Genomic DNA, 26,935 nt, shown 5'->3' with positions numbered 1-26,935 from the left:
CTTCAAGTATAATAATAGGTAAGGTCAGCACCCTTCAGGCTACACAAATCATGATACCAAGAAATTCTGAATTGTATCTCCGTGATGCTTCTTCAGAGAAATCAGGATGGCAACGGGCATTGGCAACTAATGTGCTAAGTTGAAGTGGCAGGAAGATCAACACAAGGTGTAGCTCAACTCAAAATTTAGACTTCAAAGCTCCCGCAGCAAATTCACAAAGGAACACAGCCAAATGTCCAGGTGTGGAATGAGCTAGTTCCCCAAAGGGATCTCTTCCTGTTATCCTGGCTCCCGTTACTCCGCCCCTTGGGAAAATAGTTGTGGTATGAATTAGGTTTTTAGGTTGCAACTCCTGCAGAGGCTGGCCTTTTGGAAGAGCCTGGCTTTTTCTGGCCCAGAACCAGGCTTAGCACAGAAGTTGGAAAAAAATCTCTATTTCAGAAAAGATCTGGGGCAGAGAGGATTGTAGAGGGAAGTGGGAAAATGAAAACGATTTAGAAAGGGAAGTTCAAGGTCTCACCAAGATGTGAAGCTAGGTGGGAAATTTTATCTGTCTTGAACTGCTTAGAACTGGTTGACTAGTTTGGGATGGCAATTACTAGCCTGCATTTTAAAATCAACACACAGGTTAAAAGAATGTTGGAGTAAAAGAAGCATCGTGGATATTCAGTGTGCAAAAAGAAATTCATCAAGGATAGATTTTTTATTTTCATATTTTCTTCACCTTTTATGAAACAATTCCAAGAGGGTGCCTGATATGTAGAGAAAACACCTGGTTGCCTGTGTGATTCTATTACAAGAGCTCACAAAAAGTCAACCTGGCTAAAATATCCAATCTGTGAGTCTGCCAACATTACATTCAATTCTCAGATGTCTTCCGAAAGTAGAATTTTTTCTAACTGGACAAAAACATAATGCTCATCCTGGAGGTTGGTTGATGCGGAAAAAAGGGAGAAGAAATTCATTCATGCATGCACTTCACATACGTTATTTCATTTGCTTCTCACAACAGACCTTTGGCAGTGATATTATAACCTCCATTCTACAGATGAAGAAACTGGATGGTTTAGAGGTTAAACAACTCAGTCAAAGCCACCCTGGTAGTAAATAAGGAACCCAGAATTTGAAGACAAATCTGTTTGACTCCAGTCATGCAGGCTTTAATAACCCCATGATATCTAACAAACATATTAGCCAGGAAGAGTTTCCTGATTAACATATTGACAATAATAGTTATAGGAAAGATAATGAAGGTACAGGAAGGGGTAAGTGGGGTACACAGCAGTGATAAGCTTGTGTGTGCATCACAGGACAGAGGCAGACATACTGTTACCATTTGCAGTTAATGGGGCACCAAATTTTGATCTCTTGGCTCAACTCTCTTCCCTGTACCTATACTCTCTGGGTTCTTCTTGCCTTGCTTTCCATGTGCCTAATCCCTCTTATATCAGTGCTTCACATCCTTTCTGGTTGTTCTGGCAGGACATGCTTCAGTTCTTTCGAGCAGTTGCCAAAACAAGCATTTCAACATCTGGAAATCATCCTCCATCACTTTCTCTGGTAAGATGCATTTGCCTTAAAAGGTAGTTCCCACATAGACCCCCTGAGATTCCACATTACCTTTGAGTAACAACTTTCCAATATTCCCTGGCTATGGAAAATTGTAACCCACTGACTGCAAACTCTGGCACTTTCTATCAACTTAATAATGACATATTTTATAAGTCAATATTATAGCATCCTAAAGTAAAATAATTTTGAAAGAAAAAATTAAAACAAATGATCAAGCAAACAAAAAAGCATACACCACATACACACACGCACACACACACACACACACACACAACCCTCTGGATTCCTTAAAGGAGACAACCATACCAGAAACTCTATTTTTTATCCTATAAGACATGACAGTTGAAAGTCAATATCACTAATATAAACTGCAAAAGGACAATGAAATGAATACAGAGCAGCAACAACAACAAAAATACACTATCAAGATAAAGTTCTAGTTCAAGACTTACTAATAGAAGGACTTAAATTTTACTGAAGATGATTCTCATTTGCTAGGGGAGCCATAACTCAAGATTCCTACTTCTGCTTCTTCCACTGATATGATTTGTGTTTTCGGCAGGGATGAATCATTCCCACAAAATGACCAGGAAAATGCCTTTGATACTGGACAAGTGGGCAGTCCCCAGCGTAGCAGGGCAATCCTGACAGTCCCCCTCTTCCTTCACCCTCCCTAGAGCAATGCAAAACTGCAGTTTAACTCTCTGCCTCTAGAATCAATGGCCTTCTGAAGCCACCAAAATGAACCATAATTTTTAAAAGGAGAATTCTACCAAACTGTGAATTCCATGAGTTTAGCATCTCTGTCATATCATTTTTGCATATATGTTACTTGGCATAAAACCTGACACAAAATTAGGCTTTCAGTAAATGCTTGCTGAATGAATGAATGAACGAATGGCCTAATGGGTACTTAAAATGGTAGGCATGTCTCTAAAGCACACTGAGAGGTTCTTAAGTGCTCTACATCCCATCCGTCTATTTTATTTATTTTATAGCACGTATTGCTCTGCATTTTGCGCTATCTGCCAGGAATGCTCTTCCCTTGGCCTTTCACATGCCCAATTCCTTCTTCTCATTCAGATCTTCACACAGACTAACTCCACCTTATGTAAAGGAGCACTACTCTCCAGCTCTCCTGAACAGCACTGTCGAAGAGGACTTTTTTTTTTTTTTAATTTTATTTATTTATTTATGGCTGTGTTGGGTCTTCGTTTCTGTGCGAGGGCTTTCTCCAGTTGCGGCAAGCGGGGGCCACTCTTCATCGCAGTGCGTGGGCCTCTCACTATCGCGGCCTCTCTTGTTGCGGGGCACAGGCTCCAGACACGCAGGCTCAGTAGTTGTGGCTCACGGGCCCAGCTGCTCCGCGGCACGCGGGATCCTCCCAGACCAGGGCTCGAACCCGTGTCCCCTGCATTGGCAGGCAGATTCTCAACCACTGCCCCACCAGGGAAGCCCCCGAAGACTTTCTGTTATGATGAAAATGTTCTATTATTTGCACTGTCCAATACAGTAGTCACTAGCCACACTAGCAGCACTTAGATTTTAATTAATTTAAATTAAATTTAAATAGTTACAAGTGGATAGTGGATATTAGACTGGCCAGCACAGCTTCAGAACTCTACTCTGTTTTACTTCCTTTGCCACTTAGTAACTGAAATTATCTTTTGTAAAAGACATATTTTGCTCATATATTGTCTTATCCCATTGTATGAATTTTCAATTGCTGCTATAACAAACTATCACTGACTTAGTGGCTTAAAAACATCACCAATATTATTTTACAGTTTTGAAGATCACAAATCCCAAATGGGTCTCACTGACTAAAATAAAGGTGTTGGCATTCCTTCTGGTGGCTCTATTAGAGAATTTATTCCATGGCCTTTTCCAGCTTCTGGAGGCTGCCTGTATTCCTTGACTCATGGATCCATTCCATCTTCAAAGCCAGCAACCACAGGCCAGTCGATCCAACGTTGCCATCTCTCTGTTTCTTTCTTTCAATTCCCTCTTCTACTTTTATATTGTTGAATTTGAATCTTATTGTTGCTGTAACAAATTACTACAAATTTACTGTCTTAACAACACAAATTTATTATCTTGCAGTGTTGGAGATCAGAAGCCTGAAATAGGACCCACTGGGCTAAACTCAAGGTGTCGGCAGGGCTGCGCTCACTCTGGAGGCCCTAGAAGAGAATCCATTGCTTTGCCTTTTCCAGTATCTAAAGGCCACCTGCATTCTGTGACATGTGGCCCCTTCCTCAGTTTTCATAACTAGCAATGTAGCATCTTCATGTGTCTCTCTCTGACTCTGACCCCTGCTTTAGTCATCACATCTTCTGCGACTGCATCTGTTCTGCCTCCTTTTTTTCTCTTATAAATATCCTGTGATTACATTGGGCCCACTCAGTTAATCCAAGTTAATCTCTCTCTCTTAAAGTCAGCTAATAACCAACCATAATGCCATCAATAAACCTAATTCCCCTTTACTGTGTGAAGTAATATATCCACAGGTCACAGGGATTAGAGCATGGACTTCTTTGGAGAGCCATTATTTGCCAGCCACACCCTGGAGTAGAATTCCAGTTCCACGTGGTCCGAGACCCACTCGTCGCTGTATTCCCAGAGCCACAGAATTGTGTCTGTCACATTGCACTCAATACATATTTGTTCGAACTACCATACGACCCAGCAATCCCACTACTGGGCATATACCCTGAGAAAACCGTAATTCAAAAGGGGTCATGTACCAAAATGTTCATTGCAGCTCTATTTACAATAGCCAGGACATGGAAGCAACCGAAGTGTCCATCAACAGATGAATGGATAAAGAAGATGTGGCACATATATACAACGGAATATTACTCAGCCATAAAAAGGAACGAAACTGAGTTATTTGTAGTGGATGGACCTAGAGACTGTCATACAGAGTGAAGTAAGTCAGAAAGAGAAAAACAAATACCGTATGCTAACACATATATACGGAATCTAAAAAAAAAAAAAAAATGGTCATGAAGAACCTAGGGGCAAGATGGGAATAAAGATGCATACCTACTAGAGAATGGACTTGAGGATATGGGGAGGGGGAAGGGTAAGCTGGGACAAAGTGAGAGAGTGGCATGGACATATATACACTACCAAACGTAAAATAGATAGCTAGTGGGAAGCAGCCGCATAGCACAGGGAGATCAGCTCGAGGCTTTGTGACCACCTAGAGGGGTGGGATATGGAGGGTGGGAGGGAGGGAGATGCAAGAGGGAAGAGATATGGGGACAGATGTATATGTATAACTGATTCACTTTGTTATAAAGCAGAAACTAACACACCATTGAAAAGCAATTATACTCCAATAAAGATGTTAAAAAATAAATAAATAAAAATAAATAATAAACATTTGTTAAATAAGTGAATTCTAAATTTCCCTTTTAGAGAATGATTTTTGACTGTGTATACTGAAGATTGTAGATTTTAAAAATACAAGAATAAAACATACCATAAAATTATAATTTACTTTATATTTGAAAACAAACCAATACATTATTTCTTCATTTCAACATATTGTCCTTTTATAAGGACTTGTCAATACTTGAAAGCTTCAAATATACTCAGTTTTCTGATACATATTGATGGTCTTGTCCTCATGTATTAATTTAAAAAGAGTCTGGCTATCCTGCTTTGTTGGAGAGATTGCCCCAATGAGTCATAGGCATTATATAAGTAGAACATTATCACACATGGATGCACTAATAGAATAAAATTAATGTTACCTTTGCATACCCCAAAATATATATTGATGTGTCTCAATTATGCTTTTGTGCTAACTATTTGAGTCTGTTATCTAAGAATAAATTCCATTAAATTGCCAGTGTTACATTATCTTCTGAAACTTTCCAAATAGCTAGTGCAAAATCCAGTGTTAATTCACACTAGGGAATATCATAAGCATATGGTCTATTAAGTTACTCTAATAATTTGCAATAAAATAGTGGAAATATGATGGAGGATTAGTTGCCATGGTAGATGATAAATAACATCTGGTAACAAAATGGAAAAATTCAGCCTAAGCAACTGTTAATATGACTATGTAATAGCTTTGACTATGTATATATTTTTCACCCATCTTCCCAGTGGATAGCCCTCAGCACACAGGCTATAATGAAACAAGGAGCTAAATGTTCTGTACAATTTAATGAAAATTAGAGAGATAGATAGATCACAAAGCACAGCACCATGTTCTAAATGAGCTTTTGAGATATATAAAGATCTGAATACAAATAATGCTAAAACTATTAGATCACATTAAAAGTGAAAGTTGTGTAAATTTGCTTTCTTTTTTAAAATTTGTTTCTTCCATGTTTATTAAAGCATATACAAATGATAACACATCTGGAAGCTTGACCCAAAACAAAAGTTAAAAACAATACAGTGGTAGAGAAGAATGTAAAATATTCATTGAGATAACAGGGCATGCCAAGGACATTTAAGTAAAAAGGTCCAAAAAGAACAGGAATTCAATTTCATCAATTATCTTGAACAGTAGTCACAAACAGGGGATTCTGTTATTTCCTTATGCTAAAGGAAGTGCTGGTTGCACCACTTTGCCCACCTGATAGGACACAGTAAACAACATGGAATCCCAACCTAGGCTATTGTCTAACGTGTATTTCACACATACCAGTAATAGGAAGTCTGGAATATAATGAGCTTTGGATGACAGAAATAAAATGTGGGCTACTTCTTCAGTGGAACTAAATATTTTGTGGTATTCTTGCTTGAAATAAAACTCTGCCAAGAGTTGGGTCAAGATGCCCTACTCCCTCTGGTATGTCCTGGTTTGAAGAAACAATATTTTTACCGTCAATGAAAGCACTGAAATAATAAACAATTTTTATCTGATGTCAGTTATATATACATGACTTTTTCTTGATCTAAATAGAAAAAATAATTTATTTGTGACAATTAAATTTTAAAACATTCCCATTCTATGTTCTTGTTTTTCTCTCTCTAGATAGACCATGAGTTCAATGAGAGCAGGGACTGTGTCTTATACACTGTGGTATCCCTACCTGGAACACAGTAGTGTCCAGTAACTGTTTGCTAAATTGTAATTAGAAAGTCAAAAATTTTAGGTAATCATATCAGTAATTAATAGATGAGTCTCTGAGAATCAGCACAGCAATGGCTGAAGATATTTGCAATGACTGACTCCATAGTAACGACTTTATTGAGTAATTTATGGAAATTTCTGTTATTTTTATGGTAACAAGTATTCTTATCACATTAAGATTAAATATCATCAAGCCAAAGAGAATTTTATGCAGCTCTCTATCTAATCCATTGATCACCGTTCTCTACTTTTGTATAATACCTCACCAGCACTGTAAACATTTCCTAGCACTAAAAATATTAACATAATGGAAACGCCAGCAGATCACATCTATCATTTCATTAATGATAGTCAATAGCTCCTTAGAATTAGAAAACAACATAGAACTAAAATTAGCTGAGTACAATCTAGTTAAATACATGACCTAAATGACTTGTAAAATTAGTTCAAAAATCAGTATATTAGAATATAAAAAAAGTCTGACCTCTGGAAATTTTGCTTTGGTTGTTTACTGCCTGGACAACCACTCTCAAAGGTAAACAGGAAACTCCACACTGCCAGATCCACTAGCTTTTCTCCATCACCTCTCCCTTGGATCTCTGTGATACAATTACCACTGACTTCTTTTTAGAACACTTCTGATAGCTTCCACAACACTATATCCTCCAGTCTGCTTCTTCTCTGAAACCTTCACTCATTTCCTGACAACTCCAGCTGATTTTCCCCTCTCCTGAACTGACTCTAGGCATATTCTGAAAAGTTTAATGTATTTTTAGTTCATATTACATATCCTATTTCTTAGCCTAATTATTTCAAGTATTTACTTTCCAACTAAATTAGAAACTTCCCATGGTTAGGAATCAAGGATTCTACTTCCTAATTTATTAATAAATATACAGGTTAAGTGCACCATAGCACTTGACTTGGTACACAGAAGCCAAATAAATATTTCTTATTGGCAGATTTAGTGATTATCAATGGCAGCATTTACACAAATTGGTAGAACATTTCTGCAGGTGATTCAATTTATAACTCATTTATAACTACCTTCATAGAAACTCTTACAAATGTTTTGACCAAAAATGTCACTATAGCAGGAAGAAAAATATTTTCTTAGCAAATAAACATTTTCATTGCAGATCTTCCCATTAAAAATGTTTGGTTCAGATGTCTGATATTTATAACTTTTGACTAATTTAAAAACCAGCTTAAGATGGTCTACATGCATGTTGGTGCCTATACATCCATCATTTCTCTTCACAAAAGTACATAACTAGTTGTATCTCTCATATTGGGGTTCTTAAATATGAAGATCATTTCTTATTCTTCTTTCTACTTCCAATTTTTAACATGGCACTTAGGATTCAGGGATCATGGAAGCACTCAATAAATATCTGGCCAATGATGGTTTCATTAATTTTATAATCAGTGCAGTATATAAAGCCAGGACAGAAAGCCTAATAATTAGAGGGATCCCACTGAACGCTAAACCAGCATTAGTTTTTCTTTCCAAAAGTCCCTTTTGGCTCTTGCCCTGTAACACAACCTGTAATTGTGTTTGTTTTCACCACTATGCAGATTCCAGGTTACAAGGTTTCCTATTTCACCTCAAGTAAAAAATTTTATTTGTATAAACTAAAAGTTGTATGGTTATTTCCTCCTCACTATAGTTCTTCGTGATAATCTCTGACTTCCAGGTCTAAAAAAAAAAAATCTAAGCTTCTACAAGATTGAATTATGCTTTCCCTAATCATTGTCTGTCACAGGTTTGGTCTCACTGAAGTCTCTAAGAATGCGTCACTGAATAAAAATGATTTTCATATAATAGTGTGGAGTGCTCTTCTTGATAACTAAAACTGTCTTCCTCTTTCCTTTTCTTCTCTCTGTGAGATACAGTTGAAAGAGTCCTGGACTGGGAGCCAGAAAACCTAGGTTCTCTATCTCTATCCAACGTCTGCTGCATCATTTATCCCTTGTGCATCTCGGTTTCCTTATCTGTAATCTAAGGTGCTTAGGTTTTACGTGTACATCAAATGAGTGAATGTACTTTGTGAACTGTACAATCCTACTTAGATCTAGTGTGATATTATTACTAATAGAGGCAGAAAACTCTGCAAATAAATGTCAACTGAATATAGACCACTGGCCAGCACAGAAAACCTTAACCTTGCCTCTGAGAAAGTGAATCTTTTTCTTGTCATTGTGATTTAGGAACACCTGACCTTTAGTGGGGCTGAGGTTGGGGTGGGGGGGAGTTAGAGACTGATGGAAGGTTGAACCTGACTATCCAAAAGCACAACACATTGCCCAGTTAGAAAAAGAAACATCATGTATTTTGATGCAAGCATTTTGAGCAACTATTTGATATTTAACCAACATTCACAATGAAAACAAATGACTTACTGATAACTTAATCTTCACATGATGCTAGCACAAACAGAGCAATAGGTGAGACAACTGGTCTCAAAGGACATCCTAGTATATATAATTTAATTGTTTAAATTAAATTGATTCCATTTTAATTTAATATTGATGCATTAAAATGATTGAGGCATTAAAATAATTGAGGCAATAAAAAGACTTGATGTATTCAAGCATGAACAATCACACCCCTACCTCTTGTACCCCAAACGTATTTCTTTCACCTGAAGCTACAACTGCATCTTTGTCTTCCCGCATCTAATGTCGAAGATACAGCAGCCAATCTCCTTTCAGAGGCTAACTCCTCTCCCCTTACACCCAGTGTTGCCCTCTCCTATATCCTGGTTAATCTTCTCCCCCTTTCTTTCTGTATCTTCGACATCTCTCCCTCCATGGGACTCTTTCTCTCAGTCTGTGAACATCCCATCCTGTCATCTGAAAACAAAACAAAACAAAACAAAAATCCTCACTTGACTCTACCTAACTATGGTCCTATATCTCTTCTTCCCTTCACAGCTAAGTTGCTTAATAAATAGGGAAAGAAAAAAAAAAAAAGTCTATACCCACTGTCTCTACTGTTATTAAAAACTGAATTTTTAAATAATTAATAAATTATCCAAAAAAGTCATCTCTAATAATAAATGAGATCATCCCACGTTCCATTCTCCAAGCCATCAAAGTACTTGTAGTTTCCTGCAAAACAATGTTAAATAACACTTCTGAGTATTGCAAATGTTTTTTCCTATCTACATGCTATTTACTTGCTCTTCTTGTCTCATTTCTTCTGGTTACTGCATATTCATCACTTATATTTTGGATCTGGCTCCTCCAGGAAACTAACCTTTGCTCTCACAGGTGAACTGAATACTCCTATGCCCTTCTTTTTCATCATATTTATTATATTGTTTTATAATTATTTGTTCGTATGTCTATTCCCCTCATTATGGATGCCCCTTAAATACAGGAGAGTGTGTCAATCATCTTTGCACCCTTGTAGCCTGAGTAAAATCACTATAAATAAAATGGGTAAGTTATAAAATTAACCTTTGTTTGTATATAGTAGCCAATTAGTGTGCTCTCAAGTATGTATTTTTATGAGGCTTTACCCAAAAAGGCGCTAAATACAGCTAATCTATATGTAAAAGCCGGCTCCATTTTTTAAACTTTGCTGCTATGTTTGTAAAAACAAGCAAGATTGAGTAATGTAATTAGGCAACAATCTGACAATCAATGGAGAGAAGGCATTTGACTTTAAATCATCAAGGGAAATATATTTTGTTCAAATTGTTAATCACAAACATTTATTGAAAACCTCTTATATGCATAGCACTGAATCTGTATCTGACGTTTTGGGTTTGAGAAATGGTCTTTACACTCAAGGAGCATATGACATAAGTAAGAGATCAATGACACTTATTAAGTAAAACTAAAACAATGGGCGATGCAGAAAAGGTTTTATTAAGTGCTAAATATGTCATAGAAAGGAGAAGAGCTGTAGTTTAGAGAAAAAGAGCAAAGATATCTGGGATAATCAAAAGTTTTCAAAGAGGACACACACCAGACTTGATTATGATTTGAAGGGTGTGGATGTGTGAAGAAGAGGCTGGAATACAGATAGAGGAAATAATGGGGTGAGTGCAGGGGAATGCCTGCTCAGGGGCTCCCTCCTCTGAGACCTTCCCTGGCCTCCCATCCCGCCTCCACCCCTCAGGCTGTGTGTCAAGGACGCCCTCTAGACTCCCCTAGTACCCTCTGCCTGCCTCCATCACTGCACAGACCACATGGTATTGTTCTTGCTTTTACTCTTCCCCCTCCCTGGGGGGCAAGGACTAAATATTTGTTTCTGTATCATCCAGTAAAGGGCCTGGTTAACAATAGGTACTCAGTAAATATTTACTAAGTTAATGAATAATGAAGGAATGAAAGTAGGTTGCAGGGTGGGGATATACTGCCCTGTATAGAAAAGCAAGTCAAAATCATCATCACTTGAGATCAGAGCACTATTTCTTTCAAAAAAAGACAAATTTTTCAGAATCATCTGAAGCAAATTCTAATGCCACTAAAACAGTTTTATAATGGTTTTTGAGGATAGAATGGGATTTATATTCCCCAAAGAAGGAAATTATTGTCACCTGCTTTAAGATGACTGAGTATATCTCATTTATCAAAGAGTCCATTAATCTAGAACCTGACAGTTTTCTCCCACTGGCATTTCTGATTTTACATGGATGTGAGCATTTGTGAGTGCCTTTTTAAAATCTTGTCAGATTTTTAGTCTAAATTTTTCATATGCCCGAATTAGACACACGTACTTCTTGTAAAGACATTTTTAAAAAAAGGCTATTTTCTATCCATAATGCCTGGGAGTGAAATCCTAGCAGGACTTGGGGACATAAATGTTTAGAGGACTAAATCAGGATCAGTGAAGTAGGAAAAGTGGGAAATAAAACACAAAAATGAGTCCCTCATTTTCCCTGAAGAAAATGGGAGACAAGCAGCATGTTCCAAAAAGTTTTGTGCTCAAGAAATATCAATGGAATAAATCAAGCCTTCTAAATATTCAGACTAAACATGTACATATCTCCCAACAAACATTGTTGCAAAGAAAAATAAGGGCTGAGGAACAAGTGTAAAATAAGGAATCAAGAACAATCATGACAATCTCATGATCTACTCCTCAGGTAAAGCTCATAAGTTTTTAATTCCCCTTCCTGCCTCCCTCCCTCCCTTCCTTCCTTCCTTTTTTTTAAAGGCTAGATAGAATAGAATTTAGTACGTTCAGCAGATTGTCAGTAAAAGTAAGCAGTGTCTTCATTGCAAAGACAAATCCATCAGCTTTAAAGGCAAGAGTCTAGGATGCCACTAACCTCTGACCACCATCCCACCAAAAAATAATTAGAGAGCACCAAGTCTTATGGTTGTAATAGTGTAACACAACACTGAATGCATTTACATATTTTCTCTCTAACTGGGAAATTCAAAATTAATCTGAAATCTACAAAATTTAATGCCAGATTATTCTGAATTTTTTTCACAATCACCTTTTACAACAGCGTCTAGAAACTTTGTTGTAAAGCCATTCGCTGAAAAGCAGATCATTTTGGAAGTTGTGTTTCTTAAATGAACCACAGTCAGGTAAATAACTAGAAACCTGGATCAAAACTTCAAATCCTAATTTAAAAGTACAGAAAGATATTACCTACAGAAATTATGCATAATGCTTCAATCTACCAAAACGCATACATGAGATTCTTCACAGTGGTATAGCACAAATCTGACCTATGTGAAGTAAGTTTATGTAAACCTTCTACAGTCACAGAATTTCAGAGCAGAAAGTGGCCCTGGATAACAAAGGAGGAAACTGAGGCCCAGAGAGAATTTAAGTCACTTCCACAAAATCACCAAGTTAGTTCATGATAGAGCTACAATTAGAATGCAGATTTCCTGTGTCCTGGTCTAGTTTTAATTTAGAATTATTTCAACAATTCATTCATGAAAGAAAGAAACAGTCTATTTAGTTGAGGCCCTCATCTCTTTAACTGCATGTTTCTCTCTGTACAAGTAGAGAGTCTTAAAATATACCAGAAAGTAGACAGGCTTGAGGGATGATGGAACCTTTGTCTAAACACTTGGCTCAGATTGCTGTGGATATTTATCACCAGTTTAAACTTCTGGCTCAAAGTCACCTTCTGACCCAGGGAAAAGGGATACCATGCTACAAACAGGCCCTTAGAGCTTAACTTTGATTTTGAGACAGGCTTCCTGATGAGAGATGAATAGGGAAAAAGTAATAATAATAGTGGATTCAGCCTTCTGTCAGGAAGCTACAGTTTTGCTTGTATAGAGACTGCAGTCCAGTTATATTAGAAAAATCACGTTTTGTCTTTCCGTCTGTTCTGTTTATCCTCAAGTCAAAGCCTCTATTCTCATTTTTTTCCTATTTAATTCCTATTCTGGGGCTTTGGGAGTTTTCTAGATAGATATGTAAACAAGGTATTTTACTCTCTGCAATTCAAGGTTTAAAAAACTGCACTAATTTTGCTTTCTTGCAGGTCTGTGAAGAGTCTTATATTCCTTTGGATTATAAATATTCTCATTTACCTAAAATAAAACATTTATTTTGTATTCATCTAACTTTTCATTACAGTAAATCACACTAAAATAATAACATTACCCTTATCGAGGCTTTTAAACCTGACACAGAATTTCCACAGATATTATGAACTCTTCATTTTGAATCTGTGAGTTAGCAAAATAAAAAGTATTATCCCTGTTTTATAAATGAGGAAATTAAGGTTCCAACACATTATAAGGAATTTATAAGGAAAGAGTCAGGACTTCACTGGAGTTGTCTGACTCAGGGCCAGTGCTCTTTGGACCCTGTTGCCATGTTGAGTCAGTAGGAGTTGAATGAGCTCACAGAGCTCCTTCCTCGGCATTGACCACCCAGGTGGAGGTGCATGCCATCCCTCATAAAAACATTGCCAGGGTCCAAATAAGTCTGTCTTGAACCAGTAAAATATCAGGAAAGTAAACAAATGTTTTATGTATTGAGCATAGTTTCTTGAACAACTCTACCTGAACCAAATGGGCAAACAATTGCCAAAATCATTATATTAGAAAAAAAGAATAAAATTAAATGAGTATATGTACCACTAAGTTTGCGAAATGCATCCTAATACCAAAGTATAACTTTCAGGGGGGTTGTGCCAGTTTGCTTTTCCTGACTTGCTTTGTGAGTAATCTGGAGCTGAGCACAGGCCTGGCCCAAGGGAAAAACATGAAATTTAAAAAAATTCCTTATTGCCATTTCAAACCTCGCAATTATACCTCTCTCCACTCCTCTCCCCAATTCCTGACCCTGTTCTGCCCCAGGGATTCTGCTCCCCCCATCAAAATTTTAATTCAATTCTTCAATATGCAGATGGGAAAACTGAATCTCAAAGATCAGTAACTTGCTCAAGGTCACAAGGTTGCAAATGGCAAACTCAGGATTCGAATTTGAGACTCCAAAGACCCAGGCTCTGTTAATTGCTTTTTGAAAGTAAACGGAAAAGAAGAAGTTCTAAATGTAGAAACTGCTCACTGTTAAAGGTTCTAAGTGTAGTAAAATGGTAATAATTGGGAACCGAAGGAATTTCCCAGAATTAAAAAATCTCATTGTGAGATAGTGCCCTATTCCTACTATTCCTACAGCCTATAGGCCTAGTTAAGAGTATCTATGCCATTAGCTCAAAAGAACAGATACAGTATTGTGGTTGTGTTTATTTATTTATTCATTCTAAAATGACTATGTTTTAGGAATATAGGGTAAACAAAAAAATTAGAGAAATCAAAGAACAAAAATTAAGAGATATCACAAACTTCCCCAACCTCTCTGAAATTCTCAAAATAAATCCCACAAGACATGATAAAGGAATGGTCAGGGAGCCCCACATTAGCTTGGAGCCTTACATTTTAATGTATGATTTCAATGAGGCTATCTGAGCCAACTGCTAATTGGTATCCTTGTGTACCCACAGAGAATCCATCTTCCCATGCACGCATGCCTTCCATATGATGCACAATCATATGGTTCTATCCTGAAGAAACTCAGAAGTCCTCTTCAGAAACAGTCGGAATCCTGTGGGCATATTTCCATTTTGATTATACTAAGGCAACTTTCAGTTTCTATTAGAATGGGTTTGAAGTGATTCTAATGTCCTGACTGTAGAACCCTCCACGGACAAATACGGGATGCCCATGACAGCTGTGTTTTATCCACCTATAGTGCCATAGAGTCCATCCGATACTGGGACTTTCACCCAGAGCCATGATGTCAGCTGATCCTGATGGCCAGAGAATATTGGGGAAAAAAATCATAAAAGGCAAATTACCATATATAATATACTCACATTACATAGGAGTAATATTTTTTAAAGGGTGCACTGGAATAATGACTAGAGAGGGCACGTGTTGTAGACTAGTTTCCCAAGGAGTAGAAAAGAAGAGGACACCAAACAGGTAAGTTTTGATAGGAGGTCAGGCTAGAAGAAAAATTCTGTAATTTGAAACAAATTTGGGAAGGAGACATGCAGATAAAGCTTCAGTGTGAGACCTTGATTCTCAGGCAGATTCCTGAATGCCTTTCCTTCAAACTGAAAGGAGGTTGAAAGCGTATTTCCCTAAAAAAATGATTAAATTAAATTAAATTTAAAAGTCATCTACTTCAAACCTGTTTTCTTAAAACTGGACCTGCTTACCCTCCTGGGACTTGAGCAACATGGAACAGATGTGGAAGGGGTACAAGGTAGCTCAGGTGAATATAGCTCTGGCAAGTTTATGAAATATTTATATGCTGAATATACCAAAATACCATAAAAATACTAATTTAATTATCATAAAATACTGATTTAATTTTATTTCATCATCCTTCACATACCCAAACACTGCCAATGGAACTTTGAATGTATCCACGGATTAATCTCTTTAGAACTAATTGTTTCAATTTTGATTCATTCTCTACATAAAGGAATTGGCCTACTTTTTAAAAAAATAAAACAAACAGATTCAAAGTATCCTGAAATCTTCCCAGGCTAATAAGCACTCCATTGGTTCAGGAATTTATCAGTTGTTTCTCAGCAAAATTCAGTTCAGTTTTACTGCGCTTAAGGGAGAAAAATAAAAATACAGACAAACACATGCCTAATCTAATGTGTAGAGATCAAGATTTAAGAGGAAATGGGGAAGGGCTGGAGAAAGAAGTGTTTTTTTTGTGAACACTCAGAAAGACATAACACTTGCAGCACCTGAAAGCTTAAACACAAGCTCTTGATGGAATGTTCAGTTGTGCCTCCTTCATTGCCCCCAAGTCTCTTTTTCTTTTTTTCTGTACAAACTCATGTAAAAGAAGATTCTCATATCAGAATCACTCATTTGCCTTAGAATGGCCAGTGCCCTTCTGCCCTCTCAAATGAAAGTATAAGCCTTCTTTATAAAACTTCAGAGGGTTTGTGTTTTTAGCCAAAGACCAGAAAACTAGGAACTTTTTCTTTGTAGTTCATCTTCCCATGGTAACCAGTTAACCTCACTGTTCACCCACCAGCCCATCCTACTGGAAACCCTAGCTAAAAATTTAGCACTAACATGAGAAGCATAATGTTCTGAATTAAACTGTAACTTAATTATTTCTTCAACAGAAAGCTCTGGAAAGAATGAAAAAGAAAAAATTTAAAAATAATTTCAAACTAGCATAAATAAATCTGATAGGTTCTTCTCCCTCGGGAGCAAATAATAAGTATATAACTGCTATTTAAGAAATATTAAATGAAATATAAATGAAATCAAAACATTAAATCTCTATAAATAAATTGTATTTGCTAAGGGAAGCACCCATATTTTAAAATTCCATAATGAAAAACTCTAGAGCTGACAGCCACAGAACAGCTATATTGAATAACAAAGATTTAATTAAAGGAATTCATAGCTACTAATTATCTGGTGATATTCCATGTGCACACCTCCTGCCAAGTCAAACCCATCATTCTGTTTAAGTTTGAAAAACTGAGAAGAAAGAAAAGTACAGCAAAGTAAGGAAAGTGTGAGTATAAAGAATGTGCCTATATCCTACACCAGTTTCTGCTTTCTGGAGTCAATTTTACAAAAATCTCCTGGGAGCGAAGGGAGTAAAGAAACCAGCAGACTTTGGAAAATGAAGAGACTTGCTGCAAAGTCTGAGAAAAGACAGTCACTCCCTCTACTGTATCCAAATAGTCCTGGGAGCTGCGTCGTAAATCCCTGTGCAGTGAAGCAATTCCTCTCATTCCAGATACAACCCAGGGCAATGCAGTGTGGAAAATAAGCTTCCAATTTTTACTACAGACTTTTATGACTATCATATTTTCAGAAAATAAACTCTGAAACAGACAGAGCCGGTAGACAGACATGTGGTAGCACTGGGGCATGGAACGGATCGTGCTTGGCTTGCTTACATCCTGGGAACGACTACAGAGAATGAAATGCTGTGGGGGTGAGAAACAGGAGAGCGGCAGTGATGCTTCAAATCACAGGGTCATTAGAAAGTATTCAATGGAAAGAGCTTTTTGTTCCCTTTGTTTTTTCCCATATAAACCTACACAAGAGGACGCTACAATAAAGCTCTGCTATTTGAAGGGTAAAATTTATAAATGGGCTTACAATATACCCTATTTAGATTTAGATGAAAATACTGAGGTATTGTCCAAATGACCATAGTAGAACAGTAAATAAAATTTGCATTTTAAGTTTTACACTAATTTTAATCTCTTTGAGAGCAAAAGTTGTTTATTTTTTCCATAACATCTAACATTTTGGCTCTTATAATTACCCAATAAGCATTTATTATTATTGCTATACTACTAAATAGTAACGGAATAATAATATCAACTGGATAATAATGTTGGATAATGATATCTATAATCATTTGATGAGCTCCTAGTATTTGTTGGGAGCCGTACTACTATGTAGGTGGTTTATATACATGATAGTCTTCAAAATAATTATTTAAGGTAAATATTACTATTCTAATTTTATAGACAAAAAAACTAGGACATAGAGCCATCAAGAAAATTGCTCAAGAATATGCAAATATGATTTGCAAATCCTGAATTTGAAATCAGTTCACTCATATTTGAATGAATAAATAGTGGGAGAGATTTTTTTTAGATTTTCAAAAATAATATTCATTGGCATATATGCATGGAATAACTATCATATACTTAATACATAAAATAAATTTATGACATGAAGTGGAACCTGGGAAATAGACTTAGAAAAAGGAACCGTGTGTGTGCATGTGTGTAGTGAGAGGTGAGAACTACAGGCAATTCCTATCTTGAGGCAAAGAATGATAGTGACTGTGACTAAAATTCTAGAAATGGGTCAGATCATGGAAGGTCTTGTATGCCTTGCTTAGGAGCTTGAACATTATTCTTTCCTCAAGTTATGGGAGTCAATGGAAGATTTTAAGGAAGGTAATGAGGTAATCAGATTTTAGTTTTATATCACAGTGGCAACAGAGGGGGTCTCTATAGGTGTGGGCGGGAAGTAGTTACACGGGAGGCAAGAGACAAAGTTAGATGCTACTGCAGTAAATTGTAGTAATACTGCAATATGATGATGAGAGCCTAAACTTTGGCATTTGTAGTAGAGAGGGAGAGGAGGTATATATGAGGAATATTTAGCAGGTAAAATGGTAGAGTTTAGTGACTGATTACACTTCTGCTTGAATAACCAGGTAGGATGATCTTGCCTTTAACTGACATAAAGAATACATGAGAAAGATGATCCTGTCTTGGAGGGAAGATAATGAATTGAGTTTGGGATACACTGAACTTGAAGTGGTTATGGACCATCCAGTGGGAAGCTGGGTATTCTGAAGTAGATGTGGAAGGTCAGGGTTGGAGAGAGAGATTTGAGAATGATCAGCAATTAGCTGTTAAGCAAAACCCTGAGAGTGAGTAAGATTCCTAGATACTCTAGGGAGAGAATATACAGAAAGGACCAGTGGACAAAATCCTATGAGAAAACAAAGTGCTAAGGGATAAATAAGGAGAAGGAGCCCATGAAGCTGAGAGGGAAAGGTCAGGAAGGTAGAGGGAGAATCTTCAGAGCACCGCCTTTCAGGAAAGCTGGACTGGTCAATGGTAGGTGAAAGGAGCCCTCTGTAACATCACAAATTACTAGAAGAGCTTAAGTGGAATGGACGGGGTAAAAGTCAGAGTGCATGGGATGAGTGAGGGCATGGAGGCAGACAGAAAACTGTTCTGCTCCTTTAAAGCAGCTGGGCTAAGAATAAAGAGAGGATGGGAGCCAGACACAGACCCTGGGAGAAAGCTGAGCTTGTTTACAGGCTAAGGGGAAAGAGCTCATAGAAAGGAAGCTGTTGAAGTTATGGAAAAGAGAGCATGATTAATGGAGCAACTCCCTCCAGGAGATGGAGAACAAACAAAGTACAGAAGGAGAACAAATCTGGAAGTTTCTTCAAAACAAATTCAAAGATTTGGCAAAAGTAAAATATATACCACCGAGGTTTGTATCTGTGATGACTGAAATCAGATTGTAACATCACTTTCTGTGTCTCATTTAAGTGCTCTAAAAGTGCCTTCAGGTAAAGTTCCCAAATGACCCACCTAAGAGTCCCATCAGATTAACAGGGGTGTGTATAAATTCTCCAATTTCAGATGAGGACTCAAAGGTTTGGTAAAGTTAAAGGACTCTAAAGGTAGCAAGACTGCTGAATAGCAGAGATGGACCAGAACTAAGGTGTTCTCCCAATGATGGTTGGACTGTGGCTTACTTTACTTACTAAAGTATATAGACTACAACAAGGCTATGATGCTTATGTTGCAAGCAATGTTTCCACCGAGAACACTGTCATCTTGAAACTGAATTTATAATTCTGATTGAGCAGAAACCCAGAAAGGAAAAGAAAAGAAAACCAACTGTGAGACAGTCCTTCCTCCTTCTCAGATCTAAACTAAAATTTTTTTTAAAAAGCATACAAACATTTTTGAGTTTGAACATTATACCAGAAAGCTAATAGGGACAAAGTTCATTATTTATGAATATTAATTTATTAATACTGTTAATATTACTGCCTTCTCTGTAGAAGGCAACACGTGAGTAAGGAAGATCTTGTGCTATTGTAATGTCCCTGATACACTGTTCCTTAGAGAATATACTCAGTGTAAGATGGAACCATCCTGATTTCTGTTGAGGAGTTTAGTTTTAAACATATCAATAAAATAAAATAAGGGCTTCCCTGGTGGCGCAGTGGTTAGGAATCCGCCTGTCAATACAGGGGACACGGGTTCGTGCCCCGGTCCGGGAAGATCCCACATGCCACGGAGCGGCTAGGCCCGTGCACCACAACTACTGAGCCTGCGCATCTGGAGCCTGTGCTCCACAACGGGAGAGGCCGCGACAGTGAGAGGCCCGCGCACCGCAATGAAGAGTGGCCCCCGCTCGCCGCAACTGGAGAAAGCCCTCGCACAGAAACGAAGACCCAACACAGCCAAAAATAAATAAATAAATTAATTAATTAAAAAATAAAAAATAAAATAATAAAATAATAAAATAAAATAAAAACACTAAGGCGACCAATGTAGTCACAACTTTAAGGCAAAATTTTCCACTGGATAGACTACCCCTCATGCAAATGCCAAGGATAGATACTCTTTGTATATAACAGTTCTTCAGCCTTAAATGAAATTGAGAAAAAGCCACATGAAATTTATATGGAAAGAAATTTAGAGGAAAACTGAATGGTCCATATGTTCCAACCATTCCATTGTCTTATATAAACTTGTTCAACTTGCCAATATGTACACAATAGGTCAATTAATAATTAACAATTTTAGTCTTTCTTTCCTACTATCATTATATCTCTCATATGTAAATCTAAACTTTTCAATGTTGTAATCTCAGAGAAAAAAACATCAGTCAAAAAGTGACCGATCCATTTTTAAATATTTTATGAATTTCCATATAAGGCTAAGTGATGATGTATGAATTATCCTTCAAGTAGGAGCAAGCTGTTTGATTAAAAAAAGAAAAAAATAGATTAACATGACTTCAATCTTCTAAGTCTCCTCCTCTCAAAACAAACCTTTCTCTTTATGTTTTTACTTTACATACTGCATTATGTGCATTTCTAGAATGATCAACACAATGAGTTTTAGGCCTGTGTTGATATGATAGAAGTGTGAAGAGCAGGAAGTAAAACTGAGAAAAAGAAAACTATATATTCACCTGGAAATACATTTTAATAGTCTGTGTCCTTTGCATAGTAGAATGATTCACCTAACCTGCCATGAGGAGTATTTGGGCCTTGAGTTGTTTTTCCAGAAATGATGGTGAATTTGCAGTGGTTTATATACAAACTTCAATTAAGCAGCCTTATAAGTGAAAGGAATGACTAGAATAGCAAGCTATTGCCAAAGTCACAGTGTGTAGCCTTAGAACAGGAAGCCAAATGGTGTCATATCAAGACAAGAGTGTTAGGTAGAGATTTAATACAGTGGTTCACCAGCATGAATCAGAATCACCTGAAAGCTTCCCAGATCCCATCCAAATCTACCAAATCAGGATATCTGGAAACAAAGGGAGCCTAGAATCTATATTGGCAACAAGCTCTTCACGTGATTCTTTATGCAGCCAGCTCAACACTGATCTGTGGATCGCTTACCAACAAACTTGAAGAGTCATGGTCAAAGTATACACTGCATTTGTCAACATAAAAAATTCACTATAACTATCAATCTACCAATCTACATATATAGAGAGATACTCTTCCAAATAAAGCCTCGTTCTAATTTGAATAAAAGTCATAGGTACGTCTAAATTTATCTGAAGAGAATAAGGAAAGAATTGCAAAGAATTACAACCTAGTATTTAAGTGCCATCCAGTGTTCTTGGCTTTGTAGTCTGCTCAGAAGTGAACAATAACCAGGGTAAATCAGGTTACTCAACTATATTCTGTCCATTGAAACCAGATCTATTCCACTAGTTGACAGTTATACTCATTGTGGCTAGGATTATAGTTGCCTCCTAATAGCTATTCTCCCTTTTATATCCTTCATAATATAACTCTATTCAGTAGAGTACACTGCCAGTGCTATCCAGCTAAGACTACATTTCCCAGCAGTCCTTGTAACTTCGTATGACCATATGACTAAATTCTAGCCAACTTTCAAGTAAGTTGAAATGATATGATGACTTAATAGTCTCCATTAAAAAAGAGGGAATCACGGCCTTTGTCTCCCATTCTCTACCCAGACGCCAGGAAAGTAAATATAATGGCTGGGATTCCAGCAGCTGTCTAGGAACATAACATCAAGGACTGTACCCTAGGGATATGAGAGAGCTACAAAAAAACTGAATCCCTGATGACTTTGTAGAGCTGGTCTACCAGCCTTTCACTACCTAACTAGAAGCTTATTTTATATAAGGAAAAAAACCACTTTTTTTGTTTAAACTACTGCATTCTGCTATATGCAGGTAGACCTAGATTAAAACATCCACTATAAAAGAAAAGTTTGCATATCCTACATGATTCAAAGTATCTATTTCAGTAGTAAAGAGTTTAAAACAATTTATGAGTGAACAAGTATCTTACGCTATGTATTTGTATTCTGTACCTCCTTTAAAATCATCCCATCCAAGTACTGCTGAGTGTTAAGCATTAGTTTCTTCATATTTGTATTTTAACAATGAGATAAATGGTAGACGTAATATAATAAAAATGCAGGAGACCATGGTATAGAAAGGACTGTGAGCCCCTCATCTCTTAGTAATCAGAAGTTGGCTTGGGGCCAGGATATTAGTGTAGGGTTGCCACAAGAGGGTTGCAAATTTATGGTCCAGGAGCCAAACCTGGCACTCAAATATACTGCACTTGGCTTAGGCAATGCTTTCTGAAAACATTAGATGTGACTGTCTTCAAGTGGGCATGCATCTTCAGTTCTCCACAGGCCCACCATCCCCTGTTGACGTACAAACACTCGCTTGCTTCACTTATTGATGTTACCTACCTTCTCAGTGCCTCTGAGAAGCACTGACGTTTATAGTCTCTGGAAATAAAATGGTACATTTCTGCACCTTCCCTTCTCTCCATTTCTTCTCTGTTGTTGAAATCAATGATTCATATCAGAGACTATTTTCCAAGATTAAGTATGTTCACTTCTAATAACAAGAATGTATATAAGCTCACTAGGTGTTAGACCTTTATTTAGGAATATAAAAATTACTATAAATGCACTAGTATTTTCTCCTACAAAAAACAAATGGGGAACCTTTCAAAGCACCCCCCCCCAACAAACACACACACAAAAAAACTCACAAAAAGCTGATTTTGTCACCTTGACTCATTTTTGTTACTTAATTTTACTTAGTAGTCTCAACTAAAGTTAGCCCAACTCTCAAACTTTCTCATTTTTATGAATTTAAAAAATCAATTCAGTTCTTAAAATTTAGTGAGAAGTAGTAATGATTTTGGCCTAAACGGCCTAAAACTTTATTTACTTTCTTTTATCTCATCATTCATAAGTATTTTTATCAGACAGGTACTGTGTAACTAAGTAAAATATGTTTTAAATTTCCAGTAAAAATAATCACAGTCAAACAGAAGAAAAATATACCTTGAAGTCCTGAAAAGAAAAAAATAAAAGCTCATAAATATGTACTTACATACAATAATAGGTCTCCACATTCAAAGGGGACATATCTGTACACAAAATCAATACCACATTATATGATTTAGAGCTAAAATTTGAAAAACATACTTGTTTTGCATGTGTGCCTTAGATATTTCTTTAGTTTAAAACATTTACCTGAACTTACTCTTCCCCAAACTTAAAATCACATGGAGTTTCAAAATTCTGACGCTTCTATTAAGCTTGTGACAAGCCTGAACAGGGAAAATAAAGTATTGCCAAGTACCACACAATATAACTTAAACCAAAATATGCATGGTAAGTAAATACAAGTTATGTAGCTCTGAATATTCTGGATTCTGGAATTCTTTTCTACATCAACTTTAATTAGGACCATAACTATTTTCTTTTGCTTTTGAATTTTTATCACATGTATTCTCTTAGCTTGAGTAATAAAACTGAGGAATTTATTTTTTATAATACGTATGAAAGCAATTACCCTTTTTCTGTAAAATATAATGTTTGGAATTCCAGTTTCTATGCTGTTTGGTTATACGGGGGGGAGCAGAGTTGGTATGGAATCAGGGACTTTTTGCATCAAGCCTCACATTCCTAACATTTATGTAAATTAGTATTAAGGAAAATTGAACTATGCTCATTTTTCAGAAACACCTACAACGTAATTACAACTATTTGAGAGAGTCTTTTAACATATGGCCTACTCCATATGCTTTAGGAAACATTTATTTACATGTTCAATTATTTTCATACTTTATAAATGTAAGTTATTTATTTTAAAATATATTAACAAGGAAAGTTGTGTTAATTAAGTTTTAAAAGAAAGTTGTTGGTTGTTTTGGTGGGGGAGGGGAGTCAACGACTTCTTTTATGTTCAGATTTTTCTATTTCTATTGTAATTTTTCTGTATTTTATTTCTCCCCGTTCCTGACTTCTACTTCCTATTAAATTATCTCCCCAACCCTTCCAAACTGTACATGCTTTTCACAACATTACAAGGAAACTCAAGAAGTTTCATCTTTTATAAATTGTCTCATTTTCAAAAACATAAAAAGTAACATAAAAAGATCCAAGATTTTAGAAAGTGCCCCCTCTATGGGACTCTGGACAGATTGTTGGGTATTCATCCCAGATTCTTATTTTCACTTTTTAAATGTTTTTTAGACCTCGTGGTCTCTATATTAATTTTATGAACATTTATAGAGCAAAAATACCCAGAAGCAGGTATTAAAATATATATATACACACATACATATGTGTATATATACACAAAAATATATATGAAAGACAATAACAAAATTTTAATAAATATGCTAAGTTTTAAAAGCTTGAGTTTGATGTTAAATTGTTATGAAAATCTATAATGGCCTATTATGAAACAGTACATGTCTGTATTTGAAACTTCAGGCCTGGAGGGGAAGGATTTAATAATCAGTGGAACCAATTTAAATATTTTCTTATATTTTATAGCAGCCATGCATTTTTGCTTAACATACCATAGAACCCAACCCTAACATATGCAAATTTCAAATGAAAAGAAATCGGTAACCAGTCAAGATTTGCCTCACATTTTAAAAAAAGAAAAGAAAGGAAACTTGTGTTTAATGAATAATGCCAATAAAATGCTCCTTGATAAATAAATTATATAAGGCATGTGGATTTCCTGCCTTCCGCCATCCAACAGGGAACCACCACTGTCCTGATAATCAAGTCAGTAGGGTGGGAAAATAAGAAATCTGGCTTCTATCAACTTCTGCCATGGGGAAAGAAACGAGACTGTCTCTCAGAAAGCAAAAGTGATTGTAAGATCACAAATGAAAACGGGAAAGACGTAGAAGCCTGTAAAGAGAGCAAAATAAGGAGCCAAAGACAAAGAAAAAATCAGTTATCAGACTGGCTGCAGAGGTTTTTCTAAACAAAGAATTTTATGAAGCAGCTGAAGTTCAGTACAAAAAGGACTCCACCCTACCCTGCTTCTGCTGCGACTTCTCCTTGCTCTGAAAACTCCAGCCCACGGAACAGAACTCCTCTAACTAAAAGTGCCTTTAGTGCTCTGTTTTAAGCACTCTCCTTTTCTTTTAAACTTCCCACTCTCCACATTCAGGCAAAAGGACTTATCCTAGGCTTTCCCAGAAATATTCAGGAGTGTACTCTTGGAACCGCAGATGTGGAAGCTCCGGATTTACAAACATCCCGATTGTCTCCTGAGCTGTTTCCCAGGTGCAAGTCTGTCAGCCCCCTTCTCAACTTCAAATCAGAGCCTCCTCTTCATGCTCTTCCTGAGGCTTAACATTCCACCTATTTCCCAAACCATGCAATAAACACCACAAGGAAAGCAAACGGCAAACTCACCATCCTCGTCTTCTTCCTGGGCTTTTATTGAGACAAATTGCCCTAATAAAATAGTAAGAATGAGGAGAGGTCTTGCTTCCACCCAATTTGCCATCATGTCTAAATATTAGGCATGTGGGTCCTCCTGGGAGTGAAAAGTAGATTCTAAGGTTATTGTAGCACCATGAAGTCAGCTGTGGGCTCTTCTTTCAGCACCAGCCCCAGGGCAGCCTCTGAAAACCCCCTTTTTCAGCACCAGCTCCAGCACAGTCTGCGAAAACTTTTTTCAAGCGATGCAGCTTTAAATAGGAAGAATGCTGCCTCCACTTCTTTTCCTGCCCCTTTTCAGCTTGTTCAGGCTCATAACCATCCAGTGTCTGCCAAGCAACGGTCTGATTGATGGTAAACAACCAAATCAGAACACGCGCCTCTGTGCCTTGAACTGTCCCTATTTCATTTATGTTTTAAACATAAATGGGGCTTAATCACAGAAACAAACGTTTGTTTCTCTTTCCCTTTTTTTTTTTTTTTAGAGAAAGCCTGTTAGAAGGAAAGAGACTCATTCTCCCCTCCCTACCCTTTTCCCCAGACACACACCCCTTCACTTTTTCCCTATAGGGAGGAAATACAGACTTTCAGCCTAGTTTTTGGTGTCTAGATAATTCAGGATCCTTGTCCACTTTAAACTTTCAAAGGAACAAATTTTAACCCTTTCTTTTTACTAAGGAGGACTCATTCTTGTCCCCTTGCTACATTCTGTTTCTTTTCCCAGATTCTGGAAGGGGACCCTTAAATGTCCAGGTGAAGAAACTATTTGACAAATGCATCATACTTTGAATTAAGATCGTCTCCTTATCTCTCCATCTCTCTTATTTAGAGAAACACATCTGCAGGTCCTTCTTGTCCCAGAGAGTTTTAATTATGTAAAAAAGCAGTCCACTATGTTAGTGTGGAGTAATGGGAAGGACACTGTATTTGGATGCAAAAAGCCTCGCTTCAGACATCAGCTCTGCCACTCACCCATTTTGTAAACACAAAGTCCTTTATCTCTGTGCACTCCAATTTTCTCATTTGAGAACAGAGTTTTGCCCTGACCAGCGGACAGGGTTTAGTGACATTAAAACAAGTAATATATTATTAACTAAGTTCTGAGTTGCAAAGAACTACGTAAAAGTAGATGGTGGTATTATTACCCCTAAACCAGCTTTTCAGGGAATTTGGTAGTTCCAGTTGCAATTGCCATTCAAGAGCGTTATTCATGAACTTTTGTGCCACACTCATGCTTGCCAAGATCTTAATGACCTCCGAGTGTTCCACA

The 26,935-nt window shown here is 36.9% G+C and overlaps 1 protein-coding gene across 1 annotated transcript in view; it reads right to left on the bottom strand.

Annotated features, from left to right (window-relative positions):
• COL5A2 (collagen type V alpha 2 chain) overlaps positions 1-25,941 on the bottom strand; it is a 147,464-nt gene extending 121,523 nt beyond the window's left edge. Inside the window, exon 1 of the mRNA XM_068544802.1 lies at positions 25,639-25,941. Coding sequence (XP_068400903.1) covers positions 25,639-25,735 — 97 coding nt within the window. The 5' untranslated portion in view covers positions 25,736-25,941. The remainder of the gene's footprint in view (positions 1-25,638) is intronic.
• Positions 25,942-26,935: the final 994 nt, after the last annotated feature.

Source organism: Eschrichtius robustus, chromosome 5 (assembly GCF_028021215.1).
Source record: "Eschrichtius robustus isolate mEscRob2 chromosome 5, mEscRob2.pri, whole genome shotgun sequence".
Lineage (NCBI taxonomy): Eukaryota > Metazoa > Chordata > Mammalia > Artiodactyla > Eschrichtiidae > Eschrichtius > Eschrichtius robustus.
The sequence above is the reverse complement of the archived record's forward strand: the minus strand, read 5'-3'. Positions and strand labels throughout refer to the sequence as shown.